Source organism: Aspergillus foveolatus (assembly GCF_047715535.1).
Source record: "Aspergillus foveolatus strain CBS 279.81 unplaced genomic scaffold BDW70scaffold_1, whole genome shotgun sequence".
In the NCBI taxonomy this organism is placed as follows: domain Eukaryota; kingdom Fungi; phylum Ascomycota; class Eurotiomycetes; order Eurotiales; family Aspergillaceae; genus Aspergillus; species Aspergillus foveolatus.
The window spans coordinates 424,377-450,267 of NW_027396065.1; the positions used below are offsets into that span (position 1 = coordinate 424,377).

The 25,891-nt window shown below is 49.7% G+C and overlaps 11 protein-coding genes across 11 annotated transcripts; 4 read left to right on the forward strand and 7 right to left on the reverse strand.

Moving 5' to 3' along the window:
• Positions 1-221: 221 nt before the first annotated feature.
• Positions 222-926, reverse strand: BDW70DRAFT_154938 (uncharacterized protein; the record flags this gene model as incomplete). Its single annotated transcript, XM_073739944.1, has 1 exon — positions 222-926. The coding sequence occupies one exon, from the start codon at positions 924-926 to the stop codon at positions 222-224; it is 705 nt and encodes a 234-aa protein (XP_073601060.1).
• A 698-nt stretch (positions 927-1,624) lies between these two features.
• cch1 (calcium channel protein CCH1) lies at positions 1,625-8,748 on the reverse strand. Its single transcript, XM_073734922.1, has 4 exons — positions 6,846-8,748; positions 4,447-6,795; positions 2,961-4,397; positions 1,625-2,911 (listed from the first exon to the last, which is right to left on the reverse strand). Exons 1-4 carry the CDS (start codon positions 8,466-8,468, stop codon positions 1,988-1,990), a joined length of 6,333 nt encoding a protein of 2,110 aa, XP_073601061.1. The 5' UTR covers positions 8,469-8,748; the 3' UTR covers positions 1,625-1,987.
• Positions 8,749-8,925: 177 nt separating this feature from the next.
• BDW70DRAFT_1906 (uncharacterized protein) lies at positions 8,926-10,652 on the reverse strand. Its single transcript, XM_073743474.1, has 3 exons — positions 10,442-10,652; positions 9,814-10,370; positions 8,926-9,659 (listed from the first exon to the last, which is right to left on the reverse strand). The coding sequence occupies exons 1-3, from the start codon at positions 10,490-10,492 to the stop codon at positions 9,119-9,121; spliced, it is 1,149 nt and encodes a 382-aa protein (XP_073601062.1). The 5' UTR covers positions 10,493-10,652; the 3' UTR covers positions 8,926-9,118.
• A 186-nt stretch (positions 10,653-10,838) lies between these two features.
• Positions 10,839-12,293, forward strand: BDW70DRAFT_125668 (60S ribosomal protein eL6). The gene is made up of 3 exons (XM_073734923.1): positions 10,839-11,043; positions 11,289-11,624; positions 11,734-12,293. Exons 1-3 carry the CDS (start codon positions 10,936-10,938, stop codon positions 11,884-11,886), a joined length of 597 nt encoding a protein of 198 aa, XP_073601063.1. The 5' UTR covers positions 10,839-10,935; the 3' UTR covers positions 11,887-12,293.
• BDW70DRAFT_125669 (uncharacterized protein) lies at positions 12,294-13,124 on the reverse strand. The gene has a single exon (XM_073734924.1). It carries the CDS (start codon positions 12,666-12,668, stop codon positions 12,384-12,386), a length of 285 nt encoding a protein of 94 aa, XP_073601064.1. The 5' UTR covers positions 12,669-13,124; the 3' UTR covers positions 12,294-12,383.
• Positions 13,125-13,943: 819 nt separating this feature from the next.
• ksrA (3-dehydrosphinganine reductase) lies at positions 13,944-15,453 on the reverse strand. The gene is made up of 3 exons (XM_073734925.1): positions 15,179-15,453; positions 14,984-15,115; positions 13,944-14,932 (listed from the first exon to the last, which is right to left on the reverse strand). Exons 1-3 carry the CDS (start codon positions 15,323-15,325, stop codon positions 14,102-14,104), a joined length of 1,110 nt encoding a protein of 369 aa, XP_073601065.1. The 5' UTR covers positions 15,326-15,453; the 3' UTR covers positions 13,944-14,101.
• Positions 15,454-15,679: 226 nt separating this feature from the next.
• BDW70DRAFT_125671 (something about silencing 10 family protein) lies at positions 15,680-17,881 on the forward strand. The gene is made up of 2 exons (XM_073734926.1): positions 15,680-15,870; positions 15,936-17,881. Exons 1-2 carry the CDS (start codon positions 15,687-15,689, stop codon positions 17,702-17,704), a joined length of 1,953 nt encoding a protein of 650 aa, XP_073601066.1. The 5' UTR covers positions 15,680-15,686; the 3' UTR covers positions 17,705-17,881.
• A 1,281-nt stretch (positions 17,882-19,162) lies between these two features.
• On the reverse strand, positions 19,163-21,941 carry hsp78 (chaperone ATPase HSP78). Its single transcript, XM_073734927.1, has one exon. It carries the CDS (start codon positions 21,793-21,795, stop codon positions 19,393-19,395), a length of 2,403 nt encoding a protein of 800 aa, XP_073601067.1. The 5' UTR covers positions 21,796-21,941; the 3' UTR covers positions 19,163-19,392.
• A 146-nt stretch (positions 21,942-22,087) lies between these two features.
• Positions 22,088-23,418, forward strand: BDW70DRAFT_125673 (translation elongation factor 1 subunit beta). The gene is made up of 5 exons (XM_073734928.1): positions 22,088-22,209; positions 22,266-22,305; positions 22,562-22,941; positions 22,993-23,201; positions 23,252-23,418. Exons 1-5 carry the CDS (start codon positions 22,170-22,172, stop codon positions 23,270-23,272), a joined length of 690 nt encoding a protein of 229 aa, XP_073601068.1. The 5' UTR covers positions 22,088-22,169; the 3' UTR covers positions 23,273-23,418.
• A 454-nt stretch (positions 23,419-23,872) lies between these two features.
• Positions 23,873-25,234, forward strand: BDW70DRAFT_125678 (membrane magnesium transporter family protein). The gene is made up of 3 exons (XM_073734929.1): positions 23,873-24,022; positions 24,116-24,368; positions 24,447-25,234. Exons 1-3 carry the CDS (start codon positions 23,967-23,969, stop codon positions 24,507-24,509), a joined length of 372 nt encoding a protein of 123 aa, XP_073601069.1. The 5' UTR covers positions 23,873-23,966; the 3' UTR covers positions 24,510-25,234.
• On the reverse strand, positions 25,235-25,842 carry BDW70DRAFT_125681 (uncharacterized protein). Its single transcript, XM_073734930.1, has one exon. The coding sequence runs from the start codon at positions 25,742-25,744 to the stop codon at positions 25,550-25,552; it is 195 nt and encodes a 64-aa protein (XP_073601070.1). The 5' UTR covers positions 25,745-25,842; the 3' UTR covers positions 25,235-25,549.
• Positions 25,843-25,891: the final 49 nt, after the last annotated feature.

Genomic DNA, 25,891 nt, shown 5'->3' on the forward strand with positions numbered 1-25,891 from the left:
CTAAGAAATATAAACCAATTCCAAAAGGATGAAAAACCTGGAGTAACCTCTAGTACTCAATCGTTATGCCGTACTCCTCATAACTCCCGCATATTGATAAACTTTTCCTTGTTTCAAACAGTCCGAAGTCAAAATAAGGTTGAAAAATTGAGCACCAACAACTATACATCGGCGACAAACCATAAGCAAGGTGTTCGTAATCGGACCAAAGCAGTAGATGTCTACCCTCTCCCTTCCATCGTCTCAAATATTCCACCCATCACAAACCGCGGTTGCGAGTGCGAGATCAGCCCGTCCATCTGCACCGTGACATCTAGCCGTTCCTGAGGTCGGGTATACTTATCAACACCATGTCCGCCATCGTTCCCAACACCAGCATTACTAACAGGAGACTGGATCGGAAGCCGGGCCTGTGTGACAGTTGGCCGCGACTGTGGCTGTACCACGCCAAGAGGGCTGATTCCGACGGGACTGACGGGATCAAAATCCACGGGACGCGGTTCTAGGAGTTCTAGGCCCTGTCGCTCGATTGCATCGATCGACGCCCGAGAATGTTCTTGCTGAAGAAGAATATCGATGTTAGAGGGGCGGCGGCGGAGTATTATGGTCGTTCCTGTACTTGTTTCAGATCCCGCACCGCCGTGACTGTGGCTGATGTTCAGTTTATCAGATATCAAGTGGGGTTTGCGAATATGTTGAGGTTGGACTGCCGATAGTGATGGTGAATTTGGTGATGAGGAAAAGGTGTAGCTGGTACTTGTGATCGCGGTCGTGGAGCTTAGTAGGCTGGTCGGAGACGATGGTGAGCTTGGTGAGTAGTATTCAATGTCGTTGGTGTTATGATTGTTCGTATTCACTTCAGCATGCGGCTGGAAGGAAGTGTATACGAGCGAGAGGCTCGGTGTCGAAGGTTGATTTGGACGCATCTCAATGTGGAAGAAATGGACCTGATGCTGGTAGACCGCGCGTCGATTGATTGTTTTGTCTGCGTGATTAAACTTGAACGAGTTGGGTTGGACCTCCAGTAGATAGATCACAATATATGTTGCTCAGCTCGTAATCCTCGTATCGCAGTCGCTCAAAGATCGATGCCCCGCATAGACTGGAGTTTTGTGCCGACTTCACGTTCCAGCTAAGAGGGGAAGAACTTCAGACAACAAACGATTTGCAGGAAAGGTCAGAAGGATGGCTGTTGTGAAACTCGGAGTATAAAGTCGACACGGGTTGAAACAAGGAGCCGTGTCTGTCAGATTAGCAAGGATCAAGACCAACGCTTCGAGGAGGCGACCAACGTAGCAGATTGAAGGATCAAAAGACAGGCTGGTAAGGAGTGAGTGAGCGAGTGTAAGACTATTTAAGATCGCCCAGTTGATGGACAAGGGTTTCGAAGGCACGGATTAGGTGTCCATGACAGGCTCAATTTTCGGCAAGGCACGCCCAGTCTAGTAGAAGGTAGATTCGCGCCAGGGAGCAAGTAGGAAAACGAGATTTTATGACATGATGAGCGATGTCATTTGCTTCCTCAAGAATGCAAGCTGGTAGTTTATGAAAACAGCGACGGAGTAGAAATCGAGAAGAGAAATTGGAGGTTGAGCAGAAGACGAAGACGGGGTTGCGGATTGGGATCAGCTTCCGCATACGGTGCTCTGCTCCCACCTTCTAAGGTTCAAGGTTACCTACCAATGATAGAACGAAGCAAGGGGTGACAAGAGAAGAAACATGGGACTTAGCAAAAGATAAACAAACTAGGTTGTCTAGATAAGGACTCCAACACGCCATTGCTATGCATTTAAGGCAAAATATTCGCAAACAACGTGAAGTCTCAATGTGAAAATCAACAAAATCAAGAACATCAGGTATTTAGGCCAACCATAGTCTAAAGTACATAGAAAGCCGTATAGAATATATAGCATCAAGTTGACGACCATCAGTAGTCGAGGGTTCGTCGTATCATCGCTCGTTTCGTCTCACTTCAGCGGCGCGTTATTTATGTCTCGTCCCTTGGTCGTTCCCTTGGTCGTCGCTGCGTGAAACTGCGACGGATACTCTCACCCCATGCAGAATCGCCTAGTGACTGCATCACATCTTGCACTGCCATCGCGCTGTGGTGGCGCGAGTGCTCAGAGGTCGCCGACGCTCCATCCGAGAAACTTGGCGGATCATATGAACTGGTTGTGTGCGCTCGTTCGCGGCCGGGTGACAGGGAGATACTAATGTTAGACCATTCCGACGGCGAGCTGGCTTCAGAATTCATTCGCTCCCCAACATTTGTGTTGATTCGAGGGAGCTGCGACGGTCCAGCTTCGCCACGACCCGTCGATGTGGGCGAAAGCATCGATGGTTCCGCCCCGCTGCTGCGCGCCGACACCAGTGGGCCCTCCTGGGACTGTTGGTCTTCCTGAAGTTCGTCATCCACATAGATTTCAGGCACGTTAAACTGAGGCACAAAAGTCATCCTAGCAGATCTCTTGTGCTCGATCTTTCTTCGGAACTCTCGAGCCGCTGTGAGTGTTTTGAAGAAGCCGATTACTGTGTTGCGACGGACTGCTTCCTCCACACGCTGTAACTTCGCCCGGCGTCGTAGGAACTCTTCGAGTCTGAGACTCTTGCTGTCGCTGATCACATTATAATGTGCGAGGATCATGAGACATGAGTGGAACGTAATGCCGTACCTCGGGTCCGCAGACACGAGGACTTCTTCGTAGAGCTCGTTAAGTCGCTTTCGTCGTTCCCTAACAGTATTGACAGGGATTTTGCGAATGATCTTGGCGAGCTTGTCAAGGTCAACTCCCTCGACGACTCTTCTGTGTGCCAGAAGCGAGTCGCGCTTGTCGACTCTACATTCGTCGAGGATGCGCGGGACCATAAAATCACCTTGGTATATGCGCACTTCGAATATACCCGTAAGTTCCTGCCACTCGTTAGCTTCGCGTTAGTAGAACACTGCTTGGCCCACGTACCCTTAACAGCCGTGGAAACTGCTCCTTGGTAATGTAGCCTGTGCCTTCCGGGTCGAATTCAGCCCACGCCTGCTTGAAACGGCGGAGTTCTTCGCGGCTGATTACATAAAGACCACTGCTTCGCTGATAGACGTAGGAGAAACTCTCGAAGATCAACGAGACAAATAGGGAAACGAAAATGTACATGCTGATGATGTTCCACGAGATAAACAATGCTCGGGCCCAGCCCTTGCTTCCGCAGTCGTTCCCGAAGAACCCGTCGGTGACGGCGGTACATAGCGGTGGTTCCATCGTTGCGAAATCTTCCATGAGTTCGTTCCAACCCTCGCCGCAACTCGTCCGGAAAAGCAGGATCAAAGCCCTTGGGATGTCTCTGAAATTGATGTTTCCGTTTTCGTTTCCGCCAAACTTGGTAAGGCCAAAAGCCTGGTTCATCGCAATGGCGTAGACCAGGAACATAACAAACCAAGTCGCCAGTAGGTTTCCAATGGACGTGAAACTAGCCGCGGCAGTCTTGAAAAGTTGGTCCAGTTGGTTGTTGCGGGGGATGAGAAGGAGTGTAATAGCAACAAGGAAAAGCTTGTTCAACACCTCAATCGTCTTCCGCTGCTCATATGACGTGAAGTTCAGGACGGACGTAATGACAGTGCTGGGAACGACAAGCAAGGCATACATATCCCAGGAGCTTGTACTGAATCGGTGCCAACCCAGTCCAACCAGACGGAGGAGCACATTCGCAATGTAGACGAAGTTGAATAAGAAGAATAAGCCATCTCGAACCAAGTTCCAAAGATAGTTCTCCGGGTAATATTCAATGACCAGCAGTATGAGGTGAAGCACAAGGACCGTGGTAACACATTTTGCCCAGCGACCATGCTTTTTGTAGGCCACTCGATAAGCCCACTGCTTCCAGGACGTGCTTTTCTCACTGGACCTCCGCTTGGAGGGCGAAACTTGTCTGAGCAATTTCCTCAATTCAAGCCAAGAACGCTGCTCTGCTGTCAGAAAGGCAACCCCAGTTTGCTCCGTGTAGTTGCGCATGAACACAGACGTGAACAGCGTCAGAACAAAGACGGCGCCGAGTAAGTTAAACACTACGAAAAACAGCCCATTTTCTGGTGCGGCGAAGGTTTCTGGCTGCCGTCCAAGGCCTGTTATGCTCATAACGCTGGACTGAACCGCCGTCCAGCCTTCTTGAGAGACAATCTGGAAGAGAATGAACAAGGAGTCCCCGAAATTGTCGAAGTCGTAATAAGGATTCGATACAGCCCGAGGGGCCAGAACGTCCCAATTAAATGGTGAGCTCATAAACTCGCCAACACAAGCGTCCAAGCTTCCCGCTATCCCGTCATCATTGCATTCCATCAATTGGCCATTGAATAATGTTACTCCATAGATTGCAAACGGAATCAGAAAACTCATCGAAACCAAGGCAGCCTGAGAGCAGTTAGTACAGGAAAAGGTGGGAAGTTGGCGAAAAACTCACAGCAATAACTTTCCATCCTCCGACGATTATGACGGAGTGAAATGTGTTTTTGGCGCTATCGCTGAAGTTAAGCAGCCTTAGCGCTCTCAGAGCTTTGAACGCCCCGATCGCCCGAGAAACACCGCGCTCCGAACTCAACGCACTTAACACATTTATCCAGAGGGTAACCAAAACAATCCCGTCAATGAAGCCCCATGAGCCACGGAAGTACGCATTGGGCGTCCAGAAGAAACCATCGGCGATCACCTTGATGAGTGCTTCTATGGAGAACAGGATGGCGAAGCCTAGATCGGTGTATGTGAACCAGTCTCTGTCAGTTTGGAAGTTGACAGCCTGATAGATCGGGGTGGTTATGCAAGCGAGGATAACCATTGCCACTATAGCAGCATAAACAACAGCAGTAAAGGTATACCAGACGGGTTTATATGGGTCGACACCTTCCACGCGCTGAGACCCCCGACCCGGTCCTACCATGCGCTGACAAAGCCTTCGAACCGGGTTATCCGGCTTGAACAAGAATAAGGACGTGTTGTACGTAGGATGGCGTATTAAGTACTCTCGCTGCTCTCGCTTTCTTTGCTGCTCCGCCGAAACCACCTCTCGAGCCATCTCCTGAGGGCCCAACTCTTCATAAGCCCGTGAGATTTTCAGCTTGGAATAGAATGGATTAGGTTCCCGGCGCATAACCGACGACGTGACCGAAGTCCAGAGGCGTGAAAATACTCCAGGCTCAACGAGCCCTTCTGCTGTGGTTGCGGTTCTTGCCATTGAAGCTTCCTCGCGACGCTGGTTTTCAGGCATCTCTTCGTCGAGAAATTCACGAACAACGGCATCCTTCAAGAGCATATCTAGCGCTGCGGGGCCATGGTCAAGCGGGTCTTTAAAGCGAGCCGAACCTCGTCCGAGTTTGAGGATTTTGGAAAGAGACAGGTTTCCTTGAGATGCACCCCCGACTTGCTTTTGCTCCAGAAACGCTCGGACCTGGTGAAGTCGTTTTTCATCCTCTGATACGTCGAAACTTTCCTGGATAACAGCAATGAACATATTCAGAACGATAAAGTTGGCCACAATAAACCACAAAATCACAAATGTTGCTGAGATCCAGGCCGTATTAAAGCTGTATGTGTATGAGGTGACGTTGTAGAGGATCTCTGTCCAGTTCTCGCTGGATAGTATCATATACATTCCAAGGAATGAGTTGTATAGGTCAGAGAAAGTGATCTCAATCGTACCTCCATCGTCATCCTCTCGCGGAATCTGACTGCGGAAGAGTTGCGTTGCAAATATAGAGGCGAGGAACGTGATGAGGAACACGAAGAGGATCAGGTTCAGTAAACCAACGGCATTGCGAAAAACGAGCGTGATAAGATTCCTTGTGACGGCAAATGCTAGAACGACTCGATAGAATCGGAGTATTTGAAAGACAGTAAGGACATCATATGTTCGTTTCGAGTTCCGAATAGCAGGAATTTGAATGATGCAGGTGATGATTGCAAGCGCCAAATCGACCCAGTTGCGGCGGCTCTGGTGGAATTTGCGCCAATCCGATATGAATCGCAGTAAAATCTCGCCGAGTAAAGCAACTGTGACGACAATCTCGCAATTGTCAATGAGCTGGACCCGACCATCACCCATGCTAGAGCTCCTCTGGGCTTGCATAACAAGGTCGAAAATGATGACGGCAATCCAGAACCAATACGTCGCGTCATAGATGCGCTTCAACGTGCTAACTTTGCGGGAAGACTCGTCCTCCTCCTCGGTTGCCTCAATCTTTTGAGATGCAAAAGCGCTTCGCTTGCTTTCTTCACGAATGACCTGGAAAGAGTGGGTTATAACAGCAACCAACAGATTCACCATCCACAAACTCAAAATCACAAAGCCGCAGGCGAAGAAAAGTGCAGCTACAAGGTAATCGCTGTCAGTGGTGTTATAGAGGATATCAGTGAAGGTGTTGGAGCTCATTATGACAAATACGAGTTCGAGCGAGTGCAAGATGTCATCGAAACTCATGGTCGTATTGTAAGGATTGCCTCCTTCGACACATATGGATCCCTGAGGACAGATAAACCCTTTGGGTTTCGAGTCGCTTTCCAATCCATCGGAATAATACCATGGCCTCTGAGTGCCTCTTTCATCAAGCCAGCCACCACAGAACTGGAGTGTCCCGAACGGATCATTCATGGTGAAGTTTTGCTCGCCGTATTCCTCTCCAAGCCAGACGCATGTTCTCCCGAAACTCGACTTGAAACTCTGGATGCCTACAATGGCAAACAAAAGCCAAAAGAATCCTATCAGAAAAGCGACGTGGACTAACAAGGGAGCAGCTTTCTTCAAGCTTCGAAGGATAACCTTGGTTCAAGTCAGTAAATAAGGTGCAAGGCGCTGGTGTGATAGCCTACAGATGTTCCACTGGTCAACGCGAGAAGACGCAGGATACGCAGACAACTGAGCATTCGGAAAACGTAGAGCTGGTGCGTATTCTCGACGCCCCCTAAGCCTAAGACGAAGCTCACCCAATATGCAAGCACCGCGACAAAGTCCAGTCGGTTGAAGGAGTGTCGGAGGAAGGCGCGGTGAGCAAGGCGGATACGGCGCTTCTGAAGAGGGTCATCAGCCAGCTGCTGCTCTAGCTGGTTTAGCCCGCCTGTGAAGGTTCGTAGGATCGATGCTTGCTGGGGTTCCGGTTGCGCTGATGATTTCCTTATGGAGAATTGCCGCTGCGGTGTGATGAGGTTTTTACCCTTTTCCATCAGCGCTGTCGTGATCCCTTTTGACCGGTCTATTGTACTGTACTCGGTTGGATTAAAGAAGAGCCCAGATACTAAAATCTTCGCAATAAGTTCGACAGTGTAGATAATGAAGATCACAAAGTAAGGATAATCCATACGGTTCATGCCCCAGTATGGCCGCCTTGGATGAGACCATTCCGATTGCGCTGATTCAATGGTTAAGAGAATGGTCTGCACGACAATGATGACCAAGATGAACGGCTCTGTGAGCGGATGGACGAGAATATCACATAACCACATCCTAAGCGCATTATCTGGGCCAAGAAACCCAAGAGCTTTTCCACGCAATGGATTGCTCAGCCCTTTCCAAGCTTTGCTATTCACGCATTTCTCCCTGGTAGATTGGTCGTTCAACGAAGAACTGGACGGCGCATCGTGCGCATAGTCTGTAAGAGAAGGAAGTGAGGGAGGAGCCTCCATGCGAGAACTCTTATGGGAGTCTCTTGAAAGAGACCGCTCTACCACCTCCGGCTCGTTACTCAAATTCACGACACGTTGAGAGACTGACTTCATCATCGAGCTTGCGCGCAGCAGTGCTGATCCGGAGACCGAAGGAGACAACGAACGTCCCCCGTCTTTCGAGACACTCTCCGCACGGCGCCGTCCACTGTAACCGCTCTCCATATTATGCAAATCATCACCCAATCGTGACCCCATCTGACTGTCGTCGAACCGAACGGAGGGCGCATTCGATGGATCTTGCGAACCGCTGGGGGTAATTGAAGCACCGCTGATGGGTTGCACATGTCGGATACTAGTCAATGGAGTGGTATCTGGGTATGTTTCGGATGGGGAGAGGTAGTGTTCAGCTTCGTGAGGGTCGACGCTATCGATACGGACAAACTCCATGTCGGACTCCGATTCATCTCGGGTGTGTGCGGCTAGGTGGAATGCGCTCGGTTGTGAGTGCGGAAATCCAGAGACTTCCAATCCAAGGCCAACCGACGACATCGCTGCCGCGAAAGCTCCAGGGTCTTCAACGTTAAATTGGTTTGCGCCCTCGGCAGAGTGTGAGCTCGTGGTATGACCTCCATGTTCAACGGGCGAGTCCTCCGATAATCGTTCATAAGGCCGTCCTCTCTCTGTTAAAGAGCGGCCTGAGAACAACCGGCTTCCCACCCTACTTAACCTTCGTCCTCGCTCCTGCGGGCCGGTAAGGTCTTGTAAGGGGATTGAATAGTCGGCGATATCATTCTCGTCGCTAGAGCCGCGGTCATGGCTGTTTGACGCCATGGTGGGCAGAATTGATTGACTAGCCGAATGCAGACATCGCAAGCTGCGGCGATGAGAATGCTGTGGAGATACTTCGATACGTCTCACGTCGTAGAATGGGGTGTCGCAGCTGGCACGGTACGGAAAACGAGAACTGGGTGTAGGAAAAGTAAAGAGGTAACAAACGCAGGCGGCTGACGCAAACGCGAAACGAAAAAGAAAGACAAAATAGCAAAAATGGGAAGTCTGCACAGTTAGGGTGTCTTCTCCGGATTCCCGCTGAGCCAGCTGCGGCCAAAACGGGGCTTGTTGGCGGGATGTTGAATCTGTATGGCCGAGCGGCGGTCCGGCGACGCTTGTCTTGCCCGTGATTCTATTCTTGTTCCTCAGCTGTACATATTACCCACTACTGACTGCCTTGCCTCGGATTATCAACAAACTGTTTTTGATGATTACTGGTCCCATTTGCGAGTACTACTTTTTCTTGCGTATATAGTAGGGTCACCATGCCCTACCATCAGGAACGCGTTAATTTGATTTCTTTAACGGTGCTGCCTGTTACTAACTCCGCGCCAAGGCCTAAAAATAACAAAGCATGCCGCCGTTTGATCATCTAGAGCAGAAGTGGATAGTTACAAATCTGCCAAACAAACGGCCTCAACTCATATAGATTAATCAGTCTCCATGCGATTCCCTTGCGTCGAGTCCTTGACATAATCCCGAACGCCTTGAATAAACGCCTTCATTGCATCACCACCCCCAAGCGGAACACCGCCTCGACGCATGAAGCCCCCATTCTCGACTGGAATCTTTAGGGCTTCGCTGATGCTTGGTAACCCTCCGTCTCTTATAGCCACGGTCAAACTTGCGAGACTTTGCGTAAATTGCGGTGAGCGTAGGACCTTCCTGAGAATGTTCCTCTTCTGCGAGGGGTTGAGGGCGTTTAGAACTTCTTGTGCAGTTTCAGGGCGTCGTTGGGCAGCCAACTGGTCCTCAATCTGCAGCGCTAGGATGAGGAGCTCCTGGGGCAAGAATTTCAAGAGGTTATCAACGCCCTCGACATTTAAAGCGTCCAAGAAAGGCAGCGTGGTCGAAGGAGACAGAAGATCTTGCAGTGTAGTGAAAGGTTGCTCGGCTTGCTGAGGTTGGTTTCCTCCGAATGACCTTAGAAAGTTCTGTACCACAGCCGAGGCGTCGGAGTCAATGGCAGCCCTGTCAGGGAATCTCCGGGTCAGTTTACAATCTTTGAATAAAGCCGGAAGGTAAAAATCATATTGTGAAGGGTAGGTCTACTCCCACGGCTTAAAGCACGAACGGAAGACATGGTACCCGCAACATAAATTGCTGAGATATGTACCTAACTTACGCTCGTCCGCCATCTGCTCCGCCCTCTCTCGATTCCTGTCCCTCCTCTCTCACGTCTCCCCCAGTCGCATCCGGTCCTGCACCGCCGCCACTACCTCCGTGAGGGTGGTTTGGGTCATGGTCCACGCCTTCAACATCCTCCATGGTTTCATCATCATCACCATTGGATGGGCCTTTTGGAATAGTCGCGATCTCCCTTTCCACATCAAACTCTTCGCCTTGCAGAAGCTTGTTGACAATCCAGCCCAGCTTAAGGTCCCTTGCACTCCAGAAAGCCGGATCGGCATTCTCATGTTGAGATTTGGATTGAAGCCAGAACAGATACCGCTGGGAACTTGATGAGAATTTGAGGACGTAAATTCGGCCATTTGTAGGTTTGCTGTCTGCGCGGTAGGGCGTAAATGTCGCATCAGAAGGAACCATCACCAAGTCCAACTCAGGTTCTGTGTGGGGAGCACTTCGAGGGCGCCAGCAAAAATGAATCAATTCATCTTCGGAATAGAGGTAGAGGTATCCGGGTGTCGGCTGAGGTTTGGCATGGACACCCGAGGACTGGTTCTACAAGTGAAAGACTTGTAGTTAGTTATATGAGCTTAGAGGCCATGGTGTTGACGCATTGACAAACTCACCTCGAGGTCACAGATACCCGCCTTGAATGTGATAATTGGCGTTATAGACATTCTCGCGATGGACAAAGAAGAAATATATATGAAGAGAAGATGATTTCCTAGTGTTTGGATTATTGCAAGTATCTAAGTCCACGTCGGCGACGTGGTGTGGTTGAAGCAGCAAGCGTGAGGAAGATACGTCAGCTCGGAAGCTCCAGAGTCCAGGTCTCAGAAGCGGAAGTGTGTTGGCTCGGGGAGCTCGAGACCAACTGCGCGTTTTGCTTTTGCGAGTAGCCGTACTAAATGCCTCAGGCTAAAGTGGCGACCCCTATCAGTAGGATCCCGAATCGGCACTAGCGCCTTTCGGCTAACTGATAGGGCTTGCGTTCCCACAAACCTCACCACTCCGCCTTTGGACAGTGAGTCGACCGTCACACACCAATCTCAACAACCACCCGCCGTCGACAACCACCCCCCTACTTCTTTTCAGGTCTTCTTCGTCATCAGCAGCCAAAATGTCGGACGTTGGCACGACGAAGCAGTTTGGAAAGGCTCAGAGGCTTGTGCCGTCCCAGAAGGCCCAGAAATGGTATCCTGTTGATGACGAGTCGCAGCCCAAGAAAGTCAGTACACCCCGTGCAGATACGAATGCAATCGTCGGAAGGAATGGAGGATGCGGTTTCATATGGACGATTGGGATGGTTGCGCCGCGTCAATGGACTAGGCGGCAAATGATGGATTGGGGATACTAGACGGAACATGAATCATAATGAAACCGCATTCTCCGGCATTCATGACGAGAACAATTTGCATATTTGGAATCGCTATGGGATCAGGATTCTGACATGGTTTTTCGCTTGTTGAACAGGTCCGCAAGGCTATCCGTCCCACCAAGCTCAGGGAGAGCCTCCAGCCCGGTACCGTCCTCATCCTCCTCGCCGGTCGCTTCCGTGGCAAGCGCGTTGTCCTCCTCAAGCACCTCGACCAGGGTGTCCTCCTCGTTACCGGTCCCTTCAAGATCAACGGTGTCCCCCTCCGACGGGTGAACGCTCGCTACGTCATTGCCACCAGCACGCGCATCGACATCAGCGGTGTTGACAGCCAGACCATCGAGAAGGTTTCTGCCCCCGGCTACTTCACCAAGGAGAAGAAGAACGAGAAGAAGACCGAGGAGGCTTTCTTCAAGCAGGGAGAGAAGCCTGAGGTACGTTATCCTAAACCGCTTTGGATGGACGGACAAATGGAACGTTGAGCGGTCAATGTCTGCTCTTGAGTCTAGTTAACTAATTAACTAACTTTGCTATCATCTACAGAAGAAGGTTGTCGCGAGCGCCCGCGCCAGTGACCAGAAGGCCGTGGACCAGTCCATCTTGGCCAGCATCAAGAAGGAAGCTTTCCTCGGCAGCTACCTCGCCGCCACCTTCAGCCTCCGAAACGGCGACAAGCCCCACGAGATGAAGTGGTAGACGTGCGACGCGGTGGCCGCGGGTTCGGTAGGAGGAATTATGTGAGGGGCGGCTAGATGCAAATCAGCGCTTCTCCGCACGGGGAGGTGCAATTCTCGCAGCACGGGGAGACAGCTGACGGAAAATTGTATCTCGATTTGGAGGATCCGTCATTGCTTGGGGAACACTGCCATTTCGGAAAGACCTCCAGTCGATTGTGTGTATATTTTCGCGGACAGGTTTCTCCCAGCGTGGCTGGTTTGCACTCGTGTCCAATGAGCCGTGTGAGCAGAAAAAAGAAAAAAATTCATGATCACCTTTTCCAGCTGTTACGTGTCTCTAAAAAAAGATGGCTGGAAGTTACTACATGTTTAGTATGATACTCTTTTCTCAATCTCCAGGTCAAGTTCCAGGTTCAGATGGAAACCGATCTCTCCCTTGCGTGTTCTTGCCTTCAGAACCATCGACTTACTGCCCTATGCACATAGAGACCCGACACTCTACGCAACGCTAGATTTCTACGGAATATAGGTTTGTTTATCGGCACGACATATCAGAACATGGTCATCATATTCTATATATCCAGACGCTGTACAGAGGCGACCCAGGTCGCCATCTGCATAATATAGACGCAAATTGCACCAGCGCACAGAAAGAGCAAAGTCAAAAGTACACAAAAGCAAAATCCATACCGCGAATGTCCCAATACGCATATTCAGCTTATCCACCAATGTCCAGATCAGGGCAACTGGGAGCGCCGCATTCCTTACCTTTCGCATTGCTGCCTCCACGCGCGGCCGCATTATCCCCGTAATGCCTGGTTCCGCAAGGATATCAATAATGCTCCAGCGTCTAAAAACAACTTGCCACAATGGCAAGGTGTCAGCCCGCACGGGGCGCAGCAGCAACCAGCAAAACCTAGGGCACTATGTAGGATCTGGAAAAGATGAATGTTCTCTCGAGCGAGATATTACGGTGTAGAAGAGAAATATAATCACGTGGAAGCGGAGCAATAGCGGAGAGGTATGGCGAGTAATGTGGAGAGCAGATAGGCGGCGGAGTGATTGTAGTGGGCTGTTAGCGGGAGGGTGTGCGGAGGCATGGTACCAGCTCTTGTGGCATTCGACCAAGTAGGCGAAGACGATGAGTTCTAAGTGCATATTGAAGCGGTGAATGGTGCAAAGATGAGATATATAAGAGGAAAGTTTATTAGGTTGTCACTGACTGGAGCGAATTTGATGGATTGGTGCGCACTTGCTTCTCTGCTGAAATCCCAGAGGGGCTGGTTGTGGTTTTCCAGAGCATAGGAATGCTCAGCGTAACTAGCACGCTAGTCTCAGTCCGGCCATTCTATACAGAAATCCTTTTAACAGCAACTGCACGGTGAAGCTGAGAGCAAAGTGGGTGACTACCTATCTTGCGATCTTGGCTTCCTTCACCGTGGGTATGATGCGCTTGTTTCGAGTTGGTAGGTCAGCCTCGCCTCGCTTTTTGAAGGAGACCGTTGTGCCAAGTGCAGCGGTGTCAAAAATGAAGAAGACAACCAATGGAAGGAAGTAGAATACCAGGTGCTTAAGCAATGTAGCCCTAGAGTTAGAGTCGTAGGCTAGTATGCGACACCACAGTGTTCCATGTCATGTATAAAACACGTTGGTTCTTATTCTAGAGTCAGACATGGATGGGGAATGAAAAAGAAGTTAATAATCGGACTGTATATGCCTGAGATAGAAAGCTCAACATCTTGGAGAGACAGGTTCGGTGCTTACATCCGCAATTGTAATTGATAGGGTACCTGAAGAAAACTTCTGTTTTAGAAATCTCCATCACAACTCCAGGAGTTTTGAGTTATACACAACCAAAAGAAAAATAACGGCATCACAATGCAAACTGGAACTTATCACTGTGACCTCAATGACACCAGGAAATAAACGCGGTTGGGGCAATGACAAAAGCTTATTCTACCAAATCCATGTCAATGTTAGACAGCGTATGGAAGAGCGATCTACGGCGCATATCCTGGAATGATGGACATCGTAAGAGCATTGCAAAGATCATGGAAAAAGCAGGCCAATGAAGTAGTCACTTAATTGCTGTGCTGCTTAACTAGGGCGTTAGGTGATAGGTAAGGATGTACAAGAGTAATAAGGATGAACATTGAAGGCACTCGAGGGTATCTACCGTACACCAGACAACGAATGGAAAACGCTTTTCATGAAATCAGTTCAGCGAAGCTAACCTAAGCCGACGGTGAGCTGGGAACACCATTCTTTGCCCCCCAGTTGAATGCCTGCTTCCGAAGATCAGGAACAACCCCCAGGAATAGTAAGTTGCTCAACCAACCAGTGCACGTATCCCGGAACCAAGAATTTCGAGGGCTAGGTCCAAGCGCAGCACCCTTCATTACGTCGCCAACGAACATTGTAGTGATGAGGTATTCGCCTCGTTCAATGGCTTCGATGGCGATCCGAGCAACATCCTTGGGTGTTTGAGGCTTGTCGGCCGACTCGAGCTGCTTTGTAAGGGCAGGCTTAATCTGTTGCTCGTTATCAAATCCAGGGCTGAGAATACCCATGGGGAACACCGTATGAATCTTGACGTCGGCTGGAGTTGCACGGGCTCGTTCTTTGGAGGCGCGAGAGCCGTTGTATACTTCAATCTCCTGGCACAGCGTATCTGAAAGGGCACGCATGGCAGCCTTGGCAGGGGAGTATGGAGCATACCCAGCAATGGGCACGAAGGCGAGGGTAGAACAAGTAAAGATGAGGTGTCGTCGAGGCAATGGCCGCTGGTGGCTGGGGTTGATGGGAACAAGCCACTTCCTCAGGATTGCGTGTGCTGTGTTTGCCGCAGTCCAGTAAACGGTATCCATTTGGTCCTTGAGCGTCTGGACGGATGTCTCGACGAAGTATCCAGGAGTGCAATATCCAGCGCAGCACCAAACAATGTCAGGGGGCATGCCGTCATTCCACTCGGTGACTTCGCTCATAATGCGTTCGCATTCTTCGGGTTTCGTGAGGTCAGCACTGATATAGTGAAACCTCTGCTTGTTGACATTGGCAGCGGAATTCTAGTAGAAACATTAATCAAATGTATATAGAAATGTTCAAGGTGAGCGTACCTTGATGGCTTCAATGGCCTCCTCGAGCTTCTGAACTGTCCGAGCGACAACGACAATATTGGCTCCTTTCTGGGCGAGCTGGCAGGCAACGGCCTTGCCCATACCCTCCGAGCCACCGGTGATCACCGCGGTCTGCAAACTCAACTTGTTAGTAATGCCCAAATCGGAGACGACAGACGCCACAATGAGACTCACCCGGCCCTCCACAACAAACTGGTTCTCACGAGTTATAAAGCCGAACATTTTGACGAGTGTATAGAAGAAGAGTGCACCGAAGACAGCTGAAATCCCCAAGGCCGTGGGGGAAGCGTCGTAAATGATAGAGGGTAAGGATGGATGCATGAGGGGAGAAGGAGAAGAGAGAAGGGAAGAGAAAGGGAAATGATAAAAGGACGAAGGCCCTGTTGCGTGCTGTATCAGTCGTAGCTTCCGTTCTTTAATCTTTCCGCAGAGGATGAAGAAGGAGCGCACTCCGCGGAGACTGTGACGGATAATTTACCATATCGCAGTGCGACGATCTCTTGAATCTTGTATTTATGGTTACAAATCGTATTGTACCAAAACATGTGCTTCTCCCCTCTTCGAGACTAAAGCCTCGAGGGCGGTGAAGGTCCCACCCAAAAATTTATCGCGGAGTTTATCGATTTTTTGGATTGAAGAAGCCGAAGCTCGAACAGAATTATCACAACTTCCCAAATCAGTCATGGGTAAGAAAAGAAAGGCCGGCGGTCGTCCAGCGGCCAAAAATACCGACAAAGAAGAGCCCTATAGATTCGACATTGAGGAGAGATTTGATGATTCTGAGGATGAATTCCAGGCTGGTCGAGACCAGATTTTGCTGGACGAAGCGCCAGAAGCAAAGAGACGACGCAAGCTCGCAGAGGATGGTATGCTGTGGTGCCCGGTTCTTTATCTTGTGTTGAGCGCTGTTACTAACTCAGCTGCTGTTCAGAGGAAGCACTCCAATTATCAGACGAGGAGGTCCTGAGCTACGAGTCCGTCGACGAGGACGAAGACCTGGAGGATGAGGACGACGGGGATGATGACGAAGGAGATGAGGCCGATTATGACGACAATGATTTAGAGCAATTCTCATCAAAATCCAAGAGGAAGCGGAGTGGAAGCCTGGGATCAGAGGAGGAGGAAGAGGGTCTTGCCGCTTGGGGCTCATCCAAGAAAGATTTCTACCACGCTGATCAAATCGAAACGGAAGCCGATGCTCTTGAGGAGGAAGAGGAAGCGAAAAGATTACAGCAGAAGCATCTAAGGGAAATCAACGAAGAGGACTTTGGTTTCGACGAGACCGAATGGATCGAGTCCGGCAAAGAGGATGCTAAGGATGACACTGGAACCATGACCGAGGTCTTGCCGCAGCTGGAAATCACAGACGATATGAGCACAGAGGAAAAGCTGAAAATACTAAAGTCAAGATACCCCGAGTTTGAACCTCTGTCGAAGGACTTCATCGACCTTCAACCTACATATCATGCTCTCACAAATGCCGCTAAAACTTCTACCGTTACCGAAGATGCGGACCATGCCCCCGTTGCCATCATCAAGCATCGCGCTTTGTCAGCCTATCTAGGTGCAATCAGCATGTACTTTATGCTTCTAACCTCCGCCAATGAGACTTCCGACAACCTCACTGCATTATCTCCCGCTCAATTACGCTCGCATCCGGTCATGAACTGCCTCGTGAAGTTTCGGAAGCTCTGGGAAACCGTCAAGGACCTCGCTGAGGTTGAGAGCAAATCTCGGGAAGAGGTTGAGGAAGACATTGAGAGTGATATGGACGTTGATGTTCCCGATGACGACGACGATGCAACAATGGACAAGGAACTCAAGTTGCCCAAGGAAAAGAATAAGAAGAAACCTTCCAAGGCCCAACGCATCGCCGAAGCAGCAAGGGCGGAAGCGGAAGCCCAGAGAGCGAGGAAACTCGAAGAGACAGAAGCAAACCTCGCAGGCTTATCGAAACTTGTTACAGAACCAATCCGGAAACGTGCCAGCCAGAGAACACAGGCCCCGACAAAAGACGCGGACGATTCGGACTTTGGTGACGAGGACGCCCTCACCGCCAAAGAAGCCGAAGAGAAGGCCAAACAGAAACGCTCCCTCCGCTTCTACACCTCCCAGATTGCACAGAAGTCCAACAAGCGAACCGCAGCTGGCCGCGATGCGGGCGGTGACGCGGATATTCCTTACCGTGAGCGCCTGCGGGATCGTCAGGCTCGCTTGAACGCGGAGGCCGAGAAGCGTGGTAGGTCAAAGGCCCAGGGCGCTGAGGAGCTTGGCGGAGACAGTGACGATGAAGACCACCGGGTCGCTCAGGAGCTCAGGAAGGGCGGCGACGGCGAATCGGATGATGACTACTACGACATGGTTGCGGCCCGCACCAACAAGCGCAAAGCGGATAAGAAAGCCTTCGCGGAAGCCCAAGCCCAAGCCGCTCGTGAGGGAGGTCATGTCGAGATTCAAGAAGAGATTGGTCCCGACGGGAAACGTGCCATCACGTACCAGATCGAGAAGAACAAGGGTCTTGCACCTAAGCGTAACAAGCTCAACCGCAACCCACGTGTCAAGAAGAGGATGCGCTTTGAGGACAAGAAAAAGAAGCTTCGTAGCGTTCGCCAGGTTTACAAGGGTGGTGAGGGCCGTGGTGGCTACGCCGGTGAACTTACCGGTATTAAGAAGAACCTGGTCAAGAGTGTCAAGCTTTAGTTGCTTGCATCCTCCCTTGACCTTCTATTTCCCAGCTGTCCCTTGGCTATTTATTACCAGGCGTTTGAGTAGTGTGATTGAGAATCAGGTTCATGTGTATATAGGACTTCATGATACAACCTCTGTCTGCCCTTTCTCGATCAAAAATCAGCGTCACATATAGATTGCAAGCCTTTGCCGTTCATGAACCTGAAACGCTGACATATCTCTGTCTATAATTATATTTTCTTTACAAAGTAAAAATAGAGGACAAGGAAAAGAAATATTTACCGCCATTACCTTTCCGCGCCATATTGACCAATATATATATTTGGCACTTCATCCGCCCTGTCAGAAAATCCATCCAGCATCCTCCTTGTCGGATATCTCATAGGCCCAGAGGTGCAAGGTGTCTCCCTTTGTACCACCCCGCTATGCAATCGGATCAATATTGAGATCGTTTGGATCAGTGTGTATTTATAGTTGATGCTCGTCGAAGTTACTCCTAGTTCTTTAGACAATTTAATGCACTTGGCGATCTACTCGTTGACATAGTAAACGACACTCCTAACATTCTTTCTTCGCGAGCTACCGATGTATAGACCCAGAAACTTCTTCGCCAATTCGTCCTTCTAGACCTTGATATCAATTTAGCTAAGAAAACTGAAAAAGAGAAAGAGAGAAGACTAAGTCCTATACACCGTCCTGCACTTTTGGCCCTATGAACAAATTAGAGTCCTGGACTAACGGGCGTCAATCGTGGCTGTGGTCATACCAGAGAGACGTTGTCATGGAGAAGATTTGACTAGACTGAGATCTTGTCGACGACGCCAGTTTCAGCCAGTTTCAGCGCTTTCTTGGGGGATAAGCTGTTATCAATTCGTTTGAAGCTCATCTTAAGAATGTATGGTCCAACCAATTTTCCGTTCGTGCAAAGATACACTGCCAGGGCAGCCTTGGGTTGGTTAGTAAAGGCTTTGATGCAGCCGGTCGTATAGCTCACCTGTTCCATATAAACACTCTTTCCTAGTAGTTCGAGTCTGTCAGAATGGCATGCTTGAGTTGGACCGGTTCGCAGCACCTCCGGGGCAAGCTGGGAATGATCTGTCGTTTACTGTTCCACTTTGCCCCGTACTAAAAGGGTTTTAAAAAAAAAGGGTGTCATTCAGCATTATGAAGGCACACTTGGTTCATATAGCAGATGGCTTGAGAACGTCAAAATGAGTTCAGACAGTCAGGCTGAATAACTCTTTCCGGTCATCTTTGATCTTGATCATACTGTCTTTCGACGGCCAACCAGGTGTAGCAAGCCACTACTTGAGTCATTGCCGAAAGGCTGTATATACTCTGAGCTCTATCCATAATAGATAGGATGAACAGTCATTATCTGTCAAAATTCCCACATACGCCCAATGCTTCTATAAGAACCTTTCTTACTGGAGAACTTGCTGCGCTAGCTAGTAGACCATTTCAATTTTCGTTCGAGCTGACCTTGGGTAGGTATTAACTAAGTTCATTAACATCGTAAGCTGGGAGATGTTCAGAGTGAGTACATATACAGGAGAGGAGAAACTAGAAATACAAGTTTAATACAAGTTTGCACATAAGGCAAATGTCTAATCCCAGGCCATCCATCTATGCTATACCATAAACCAGGTCCATAAAAGAGAAAATCCGAGTTCGCCAAACTCCAAGACAAAAAAGAAAATTTAAGCTTGTCCTTCGCCCTGGGCGACCGCTGTAACTTCAAGCCCATCTTCATTGGCATTGAATGCGACACGAGCGGTCTGTCCGGATGTGACCTCGCCACGGATGATTTTATCGGCCAGACGGTTGCCAATTTCTTTCGATATCAAGCGGTTAAGCGGCCGGGCACCGAACTTAGGGTCGTAGCCCTTTTCGCAGAGCCAGTCCTTGATCTCATCGTCAACTTGAAGGGTCATACGCCGGTCATCCAATCTTGACTGAAGCTCTTTGATTCTGATATCAACAATATCCCTCAGAGCCTCCCGTGAAAGTCTCTTGAAAATAATGAATTCATCGATGCGGTTGAGAAACTCAGGCGGATAGGCTTGCTGAACGACATCCATGACGGCCTTCTTAAGCTCTGGAGTGATTTCCCCATCAGTCGAGGCCTTGGACGAATAAATGGGATCAGCGCCAATAAGAATATCGGCGCCAAGGTTAGACGTAAGAACAATAAGAGTATTCCGAAAATCGACTTTGTGACCCTGCGCGTCTGTGAGGAAGCCTTCATCCAGAACCTGAAGCAATAGAGCGGAGATATCCCGATGAGCCTTTTCGAATTCGTCAAACAAAAGAACAGCATACGGCTTCCGTCTGACAGCTTCAGTAAGCTGACCAGCGTCGTCGTAGCCGACATATCCAGCAGGGGACCCAATTAGGCGGCTGATGGTATGTTTCTCTTGAAACTCGCTCATGTCGAATCGTACAACGGCGGTCTCCGTCGAGAAAAGGAACTCGGCCATTTTCTTGCAAAGCTCAGTCTTACCAACACCGGTAGGACCAAGAAACATGAAAGACGCGAGCGGCCGGTTTTCGCCACTGAGTCCTGCTCTTTGCATACGGACTGCATTAGCGACAGCCGACAGCGCTTCGTCCTGACCGCGAACAGACCGCCGAAGGGTATCTTCCATGTGTATCAGTTTCTCAACTTCTCCAGCCATCAGCTTGCTGACTGGGATACCAGTTGTTCGTGAAACAACAGCACCAATGTCATCAGCGGTGACCGAGTCATGGATGAGAGTTGACTGTGGATCCTTTTGCTCATCTCCTTCTTTTGGCAGTTTTGCTTCAAGGGATGGGATCTTGGAGTACCGTAGTTCTCCTGCCTTAGCGAAGTTTCCTTCTCTTTGCGCTTGCTCCAGTTCAAACCGGGCGCGTTCTAGCTCTTCTTTAGTACGTTTGAGACTCTCGATTTCCGCCTTCTCCTTTTCCCAAATTTCTGTCAGTTTTCTCGATTCCTCCTGTTTAGCTTTCAGGTCTTCTTCAAGTTTCTCGCGTCTCTCGCGACTGCTGATGTCTGTTTCTTTGCGAAGAGATTCGAGCTCAATTTGGATGGTGGTGATATCACGGTCCAACTCTCGGATAATATCCGGCTTAGACTCCTGTTGCAGACGCAAAGCAGACGCGGCTTCATCTACTAGGTCGATGGCCTTATCAGGCAGAAAGCGGTCGGTAATGTACCGGTTGCTATAAGTTGCAGCAGCAACCAAGGCACCATCCGTAATACGTACACCATGGTGTACCTCGTATTTGTCCTTGATACCACGTAGAATCGAGATGGTGGCGGCAACAGAAGGCTCGCCGACTAGAATAGGCTGGAACCGCCTTGCCAAAGCAACGTCTTTTTCAATCAATCGGTATTCGTTCAACGTGGTGGCACCACAGCATTGTAATTCACCCCGCGAGAGTGCTGGCTTCAGCAGATTGCTCGCATCGATACTTCCCTCCGCTTTCCCAAGTCCGAGCAGAGTGTGAAGTTCGTCAATGAACAGGATGACGCCGCCTTGAGCTTCCTCAACTTCTTTGAGGACAGACTTCAATCGTTCTTCAAAATCACCTCTAAATTTGGCTCCAGCAATAAGTGATCCAAGGTCAAGAGCAATGACGCGCTTGCCTTTGATGCTCTCCGGAACATCTCCTTGCACGATTCTTTGCGCCAACCCTTCCAAAACAGCGGTTTTTCCAGTACCAGCGGCACCGATGAGGACAGGATTATTCTTGGTCCGCCGCGACAGTACTTGGATTGTCCGATGAATCTCTGCGTCTCTTCCGATGACCGGGTCCAACTTGCCGGCTCTGGCTTTGGCCGTCAGGTCGACGCCATACTGTTCCAATGCTGCCTTCTCCGGCTCGCCGCCCAGATTCATCCGATGCGTCCCACCGGGAGGGTGCGGTCGACCACTGGCATAGTTTCTAGTGCTAGAGCTGGATAGAGGGGCGGCAATATTCGTTGATAGTGAGGGTAACCGCGCGCGAGGGAGGATGCGTAGAGATGGGCATGGTCGCACTAGTCGGTTTGAAGGTGTATACGTGAGGTTTGACGGGCGCAGCAATCGACTACGGCTCAACTGCAGCCTTGACGCCATAATAGCGAATAAGATATGTAGCGTGCTAAATTTCTTGAACTTTCAAATCGGCGTCGTAGTCAAGCTGGTCGAAGCCTTTATCTACCCAGCGATTGAAATCAACGCGAGCCTTCTCGAAAGCTCCACCTCGGCCGCGAAGGGCGAAAAGATGAGTGGCGGAAGCTCGAATCCAGGGAATCTGCTGGGCCGCTGGGCAGCCAAGCTCCATTAGCTACTAAAATCACGTGCCGAACGTGCCGCCAAAAATTTCACCACTGGGGCTCAGGCGAAAATTACTTCAGAACACCTTTCCCCTCCTATTCCTTCTCTCTCTTTTATTCTCTCTCCCTTCAGCACCACAATCATCCCTCTTCATAATCCCCTCGTATTTCACAATGGGTTTCACCGACTTCGTTTCTGACGCTGGCCTCACCAGTATGTCCGCAGTGTTCTCTTTAATCCTATTTTCTTGCTAATCCTTTACCCCTCAGTTGCCAACACCTTTTTCGGCTCTCGCAGCTATGTTGTTGGGTAAGACTGCCAACCCCCGGATTGCGTAAACAGTTATCATGATATTACTGTCCTATCCTATGCGAGCTTTCTTTACTTGTATGATGAAAACAGATTGGTCCGTGTTTATGAGGCGGCTTAAGACCCCGCTGTATGACTACACGACAATTGCGAGAAATCGCGTTTCTGATCACTAGGAAGACTCGTTTTTTCTTGTTGCCTCTCACCTTTGGCTTACATTCATTCTTTTGCTGAAGCTCGACTGACTCGTTTAAAGCACCTCTCCATCCCAGGCCGATGTCGTGACCTTCAAGGCCTTCTCCAGCGCCCCTGACGCTGAGAAGTACCCCAACGTTGCCCGTTGGTACAAGCACATTGCCTCTTACGAGCCCGAGTTCGGCAGCCTGCCCGGTGATGCCTCTAAGGAGTTTACTGCCTACGGCCCTGAGGGTGCTGAGCTCCCCACCAACCCCAAGGACAAGCCCGCTGCTGAGGATGATGACGACATGGATCTCTTTGGCAGCAGTGACGAGGAGGAGGATGAGGAGGTTGCCAAGAAGCACGCTGCCAACCTTGCTGCATACAAGGCGAAGAAGGAAGCCAAGGGCCCTAAGCCGGCCGCCAAGTCCATTGTCACCCTCGAAGTTAAGCCTTGGGGTAAGTGCATTCCTGTTGGTTTTGGCTCATAGCTTACTAACATGATCATAGATGATGAGACTAATCTCCAGGAGATGGAGGCCAACGTTCGCGCTATCGAGAAAGACGGTCTCGTCTGGGGTGCCTCCAAGTTCGTCGCTGTTGGTTTCGGTATCAAGAAGCTCCAGATCAACATGGTCGTCGAGGATGAGAAGATCTCCATCGACGAGCTCCAGGCCCAGATCGAGGAGGACGAGGACCACGTCCAGTCTACCGATGTCGTAAGTATAGATAATTCCGCCCGTTACATATGATGCTAAACCCCATCTAGGCTGCTATGCAGAAGCTGTAAATGAAATGACCATTATAATGAATGTCAATTGAGTGATGATGACGTTGCCGGTATCAAGGAAAATATTTATGTCATGAACTTGAATGCCTAGAATGTGGCCAGGCAATCCTGGTTATCTTATGAACTAAAATCAACAACATTATACCCGACAAGCACTTTCATGTCTTTCTCCGCGCTCTTTCCTGGTTTAATAATGTAGACGCGTAGCTGATGTTTATTGGCGTTGAGAGATTGCTATATTGCTAGTTAGATTTTGTCCTGCTCGTGGTTATAGGACATGCTATCGATGTTAGAGCTCGTAGCACTTTGTAGGTCCATGTGGCATTTGATATATCAAATGTACAGATATATAGAGGTGGCATTCGAGTCGCAGACCAATTGCTATTGCCATTACGCGCAAGCAGCTATCAAGACCTGCCGTCCTTATCTTTTATATACTGAAAGTTCCTAGCTCGAGAGTAATGTCAATCGGAAGTATTCGATACTGTGGCGTGCAGTCTTTAAAGCATTCTTCGTGCGGTGGGCAGACATATCACGTGACTTTCTCGAAAGGTCTAGTTTCATGATCATTAACAGCCGTAAAGGTTCCATCGGGATCATCGACAGCATAACGAAACTTGAATGCTCCGGCAAGGGTTCTAGGCCCATAAAACCTCACTACCACTTCTTTCCCTTTGCCATCACGGAGATAAATATGGGTTTCATTACGAGGCTTATTACGATCTTTGGGCTCGTCCTACTCGCTCATGCGTACGCTACCTACCCATCATTTCAGACCACCCCAATCTAGGTCTATTATTTGAGATGCATGAATCAATGCTTATATGTTCTTCGAATATCTAGTGGCTATTCCGCACACGAGCACACAGTTCTCTACAGCAATGTCCACCTATCCTCATCCTCTACGGCTCTCCCACAAGACATCGTGATAGAGGCCCTTGTCTCGGTCCTCATTGTCTCAACAGGCTTAATTTTCGGCGCAGAGAAACTGAAGCCTGTAAGCTGGAGTGAGTGGGCGAAGGAGGTTGAGAAGAAGGGCGACACGGAGAATCCGTATGCGAGGTTGGAGGAGAGATACAGCTTTTGGGACGTGAGGGTGAGTGCTTCCAGTGTGTCGACAGTGTCATTTGACCCCCGGTCCTGTTCCGATTCAGTGCTGACTGGATTTATTAAGGCAAAACGAAAGGAGTTCGCAGACTGGCTGCGCAGTGGCACTGATGCCCCGCTGAAGGGTTAAGTCGAGTAGCCATAGATGTATAAAAACCGGGTTATGTGTATAGAAATTGGCAGCCGGATTATATATTCCGATTATTACCTACCTTGTCAAGCCCTCATCAGTCCTGAGCTTATCTGTTTGTCTTTCACCTGTGAACATTGAATTATGTTGCGTACCAGGTCTGCACTTTTGCTACCCACAAGAAAGCCAGGGTGAAAACAAGCAGTGACATCCGCTCCCTTAACTGCAAGGTACACTGAGGCATAGCCACCAGTCTACCCATCCTAGGGTAGTAGGACTAACGACGGCTTCGAGGCCTAGGGCTAGACCTCACACCATAGTGTCCTCCAGCTAAAGTAGGCTGGGTAGACCTTCTGGGTACTGGCAGCCACACAAAAATAGAGCTGGCTGAAAATGTATCGAGTCCTATTCTGAGTAGACATTCGAAAAAGCTCTTGATGCTCGAGCATTGCTAGCATTAACCCGATTGCAGACAGCAAGTTTACCGGAGAATAATCACGTATGGAGCAAGTCACATTTGCATTCAGTCATTCAGAATAACAGCCGAGAACTCCCCACTCCTAGTCCTGCAGCAATACGAAGCGAAATGCTGCCAGCGGCCTATGGTTTCTGTAAAAATATCACACAAGTCCCTTGCTTGCGCGAGCTCGAATTTCGAGGCTCCGCGAGCCACGGACAAAGGCCCAGCAAAAAAAGGATATAATGCTTCATTGACTGACGATCTTGCTATGGCTAACCTTGGCTGCCCCTATGCTGTGCCTTCTGGTAGATAATGTATGCCGGCTCCGGGCCTAGACCTAAGATGTCTCGGGATAGCAGGGGCTACGTATACATGAAACATATCATTCCATTTCTGGAGAAACGAGGGTCTACGTGGGCTACTCCTCTGCTTCCACTGCTGGCTAGAGTTGGAAGCAACTGACTCCGATGTACCTCGTTACTCGGGGTCAACTTTCGCTCTTCATATGACTTGAGCACCCTCGTAAGATCCTTACGCAAAGAAACCGGCACAGTTCACTCTTCGAGGCTTAACGGGTCGATCATTGTTGGGCAGCCAATGGCGGTTTGTAGACGATACCAAAAGAACAGCGGACTCTGCCGACTGAGACACGGTTTCTTGCAGAGTCAGAGGCTGAATGAAAAGAATACAAAAATTCGAAAAGGAAGGTGAAGAGGAGATGGTTGTGGCCTAAAAGCAAAGCAGTCTCGGTGTCATTTGCTCGCCCAGACAGCATGGGCCGCGAAGCCACCCAAAAATAGAAGAGGCATACGCAAACCCCTCGGCGAACTTCCAAGGCCAACCTCAATCTTTCGCCTCTGGTCAGCTCAGCTGACCGAGATTGTCTGACAGACACGGTAGAATCACCTACGTATCCCTATAT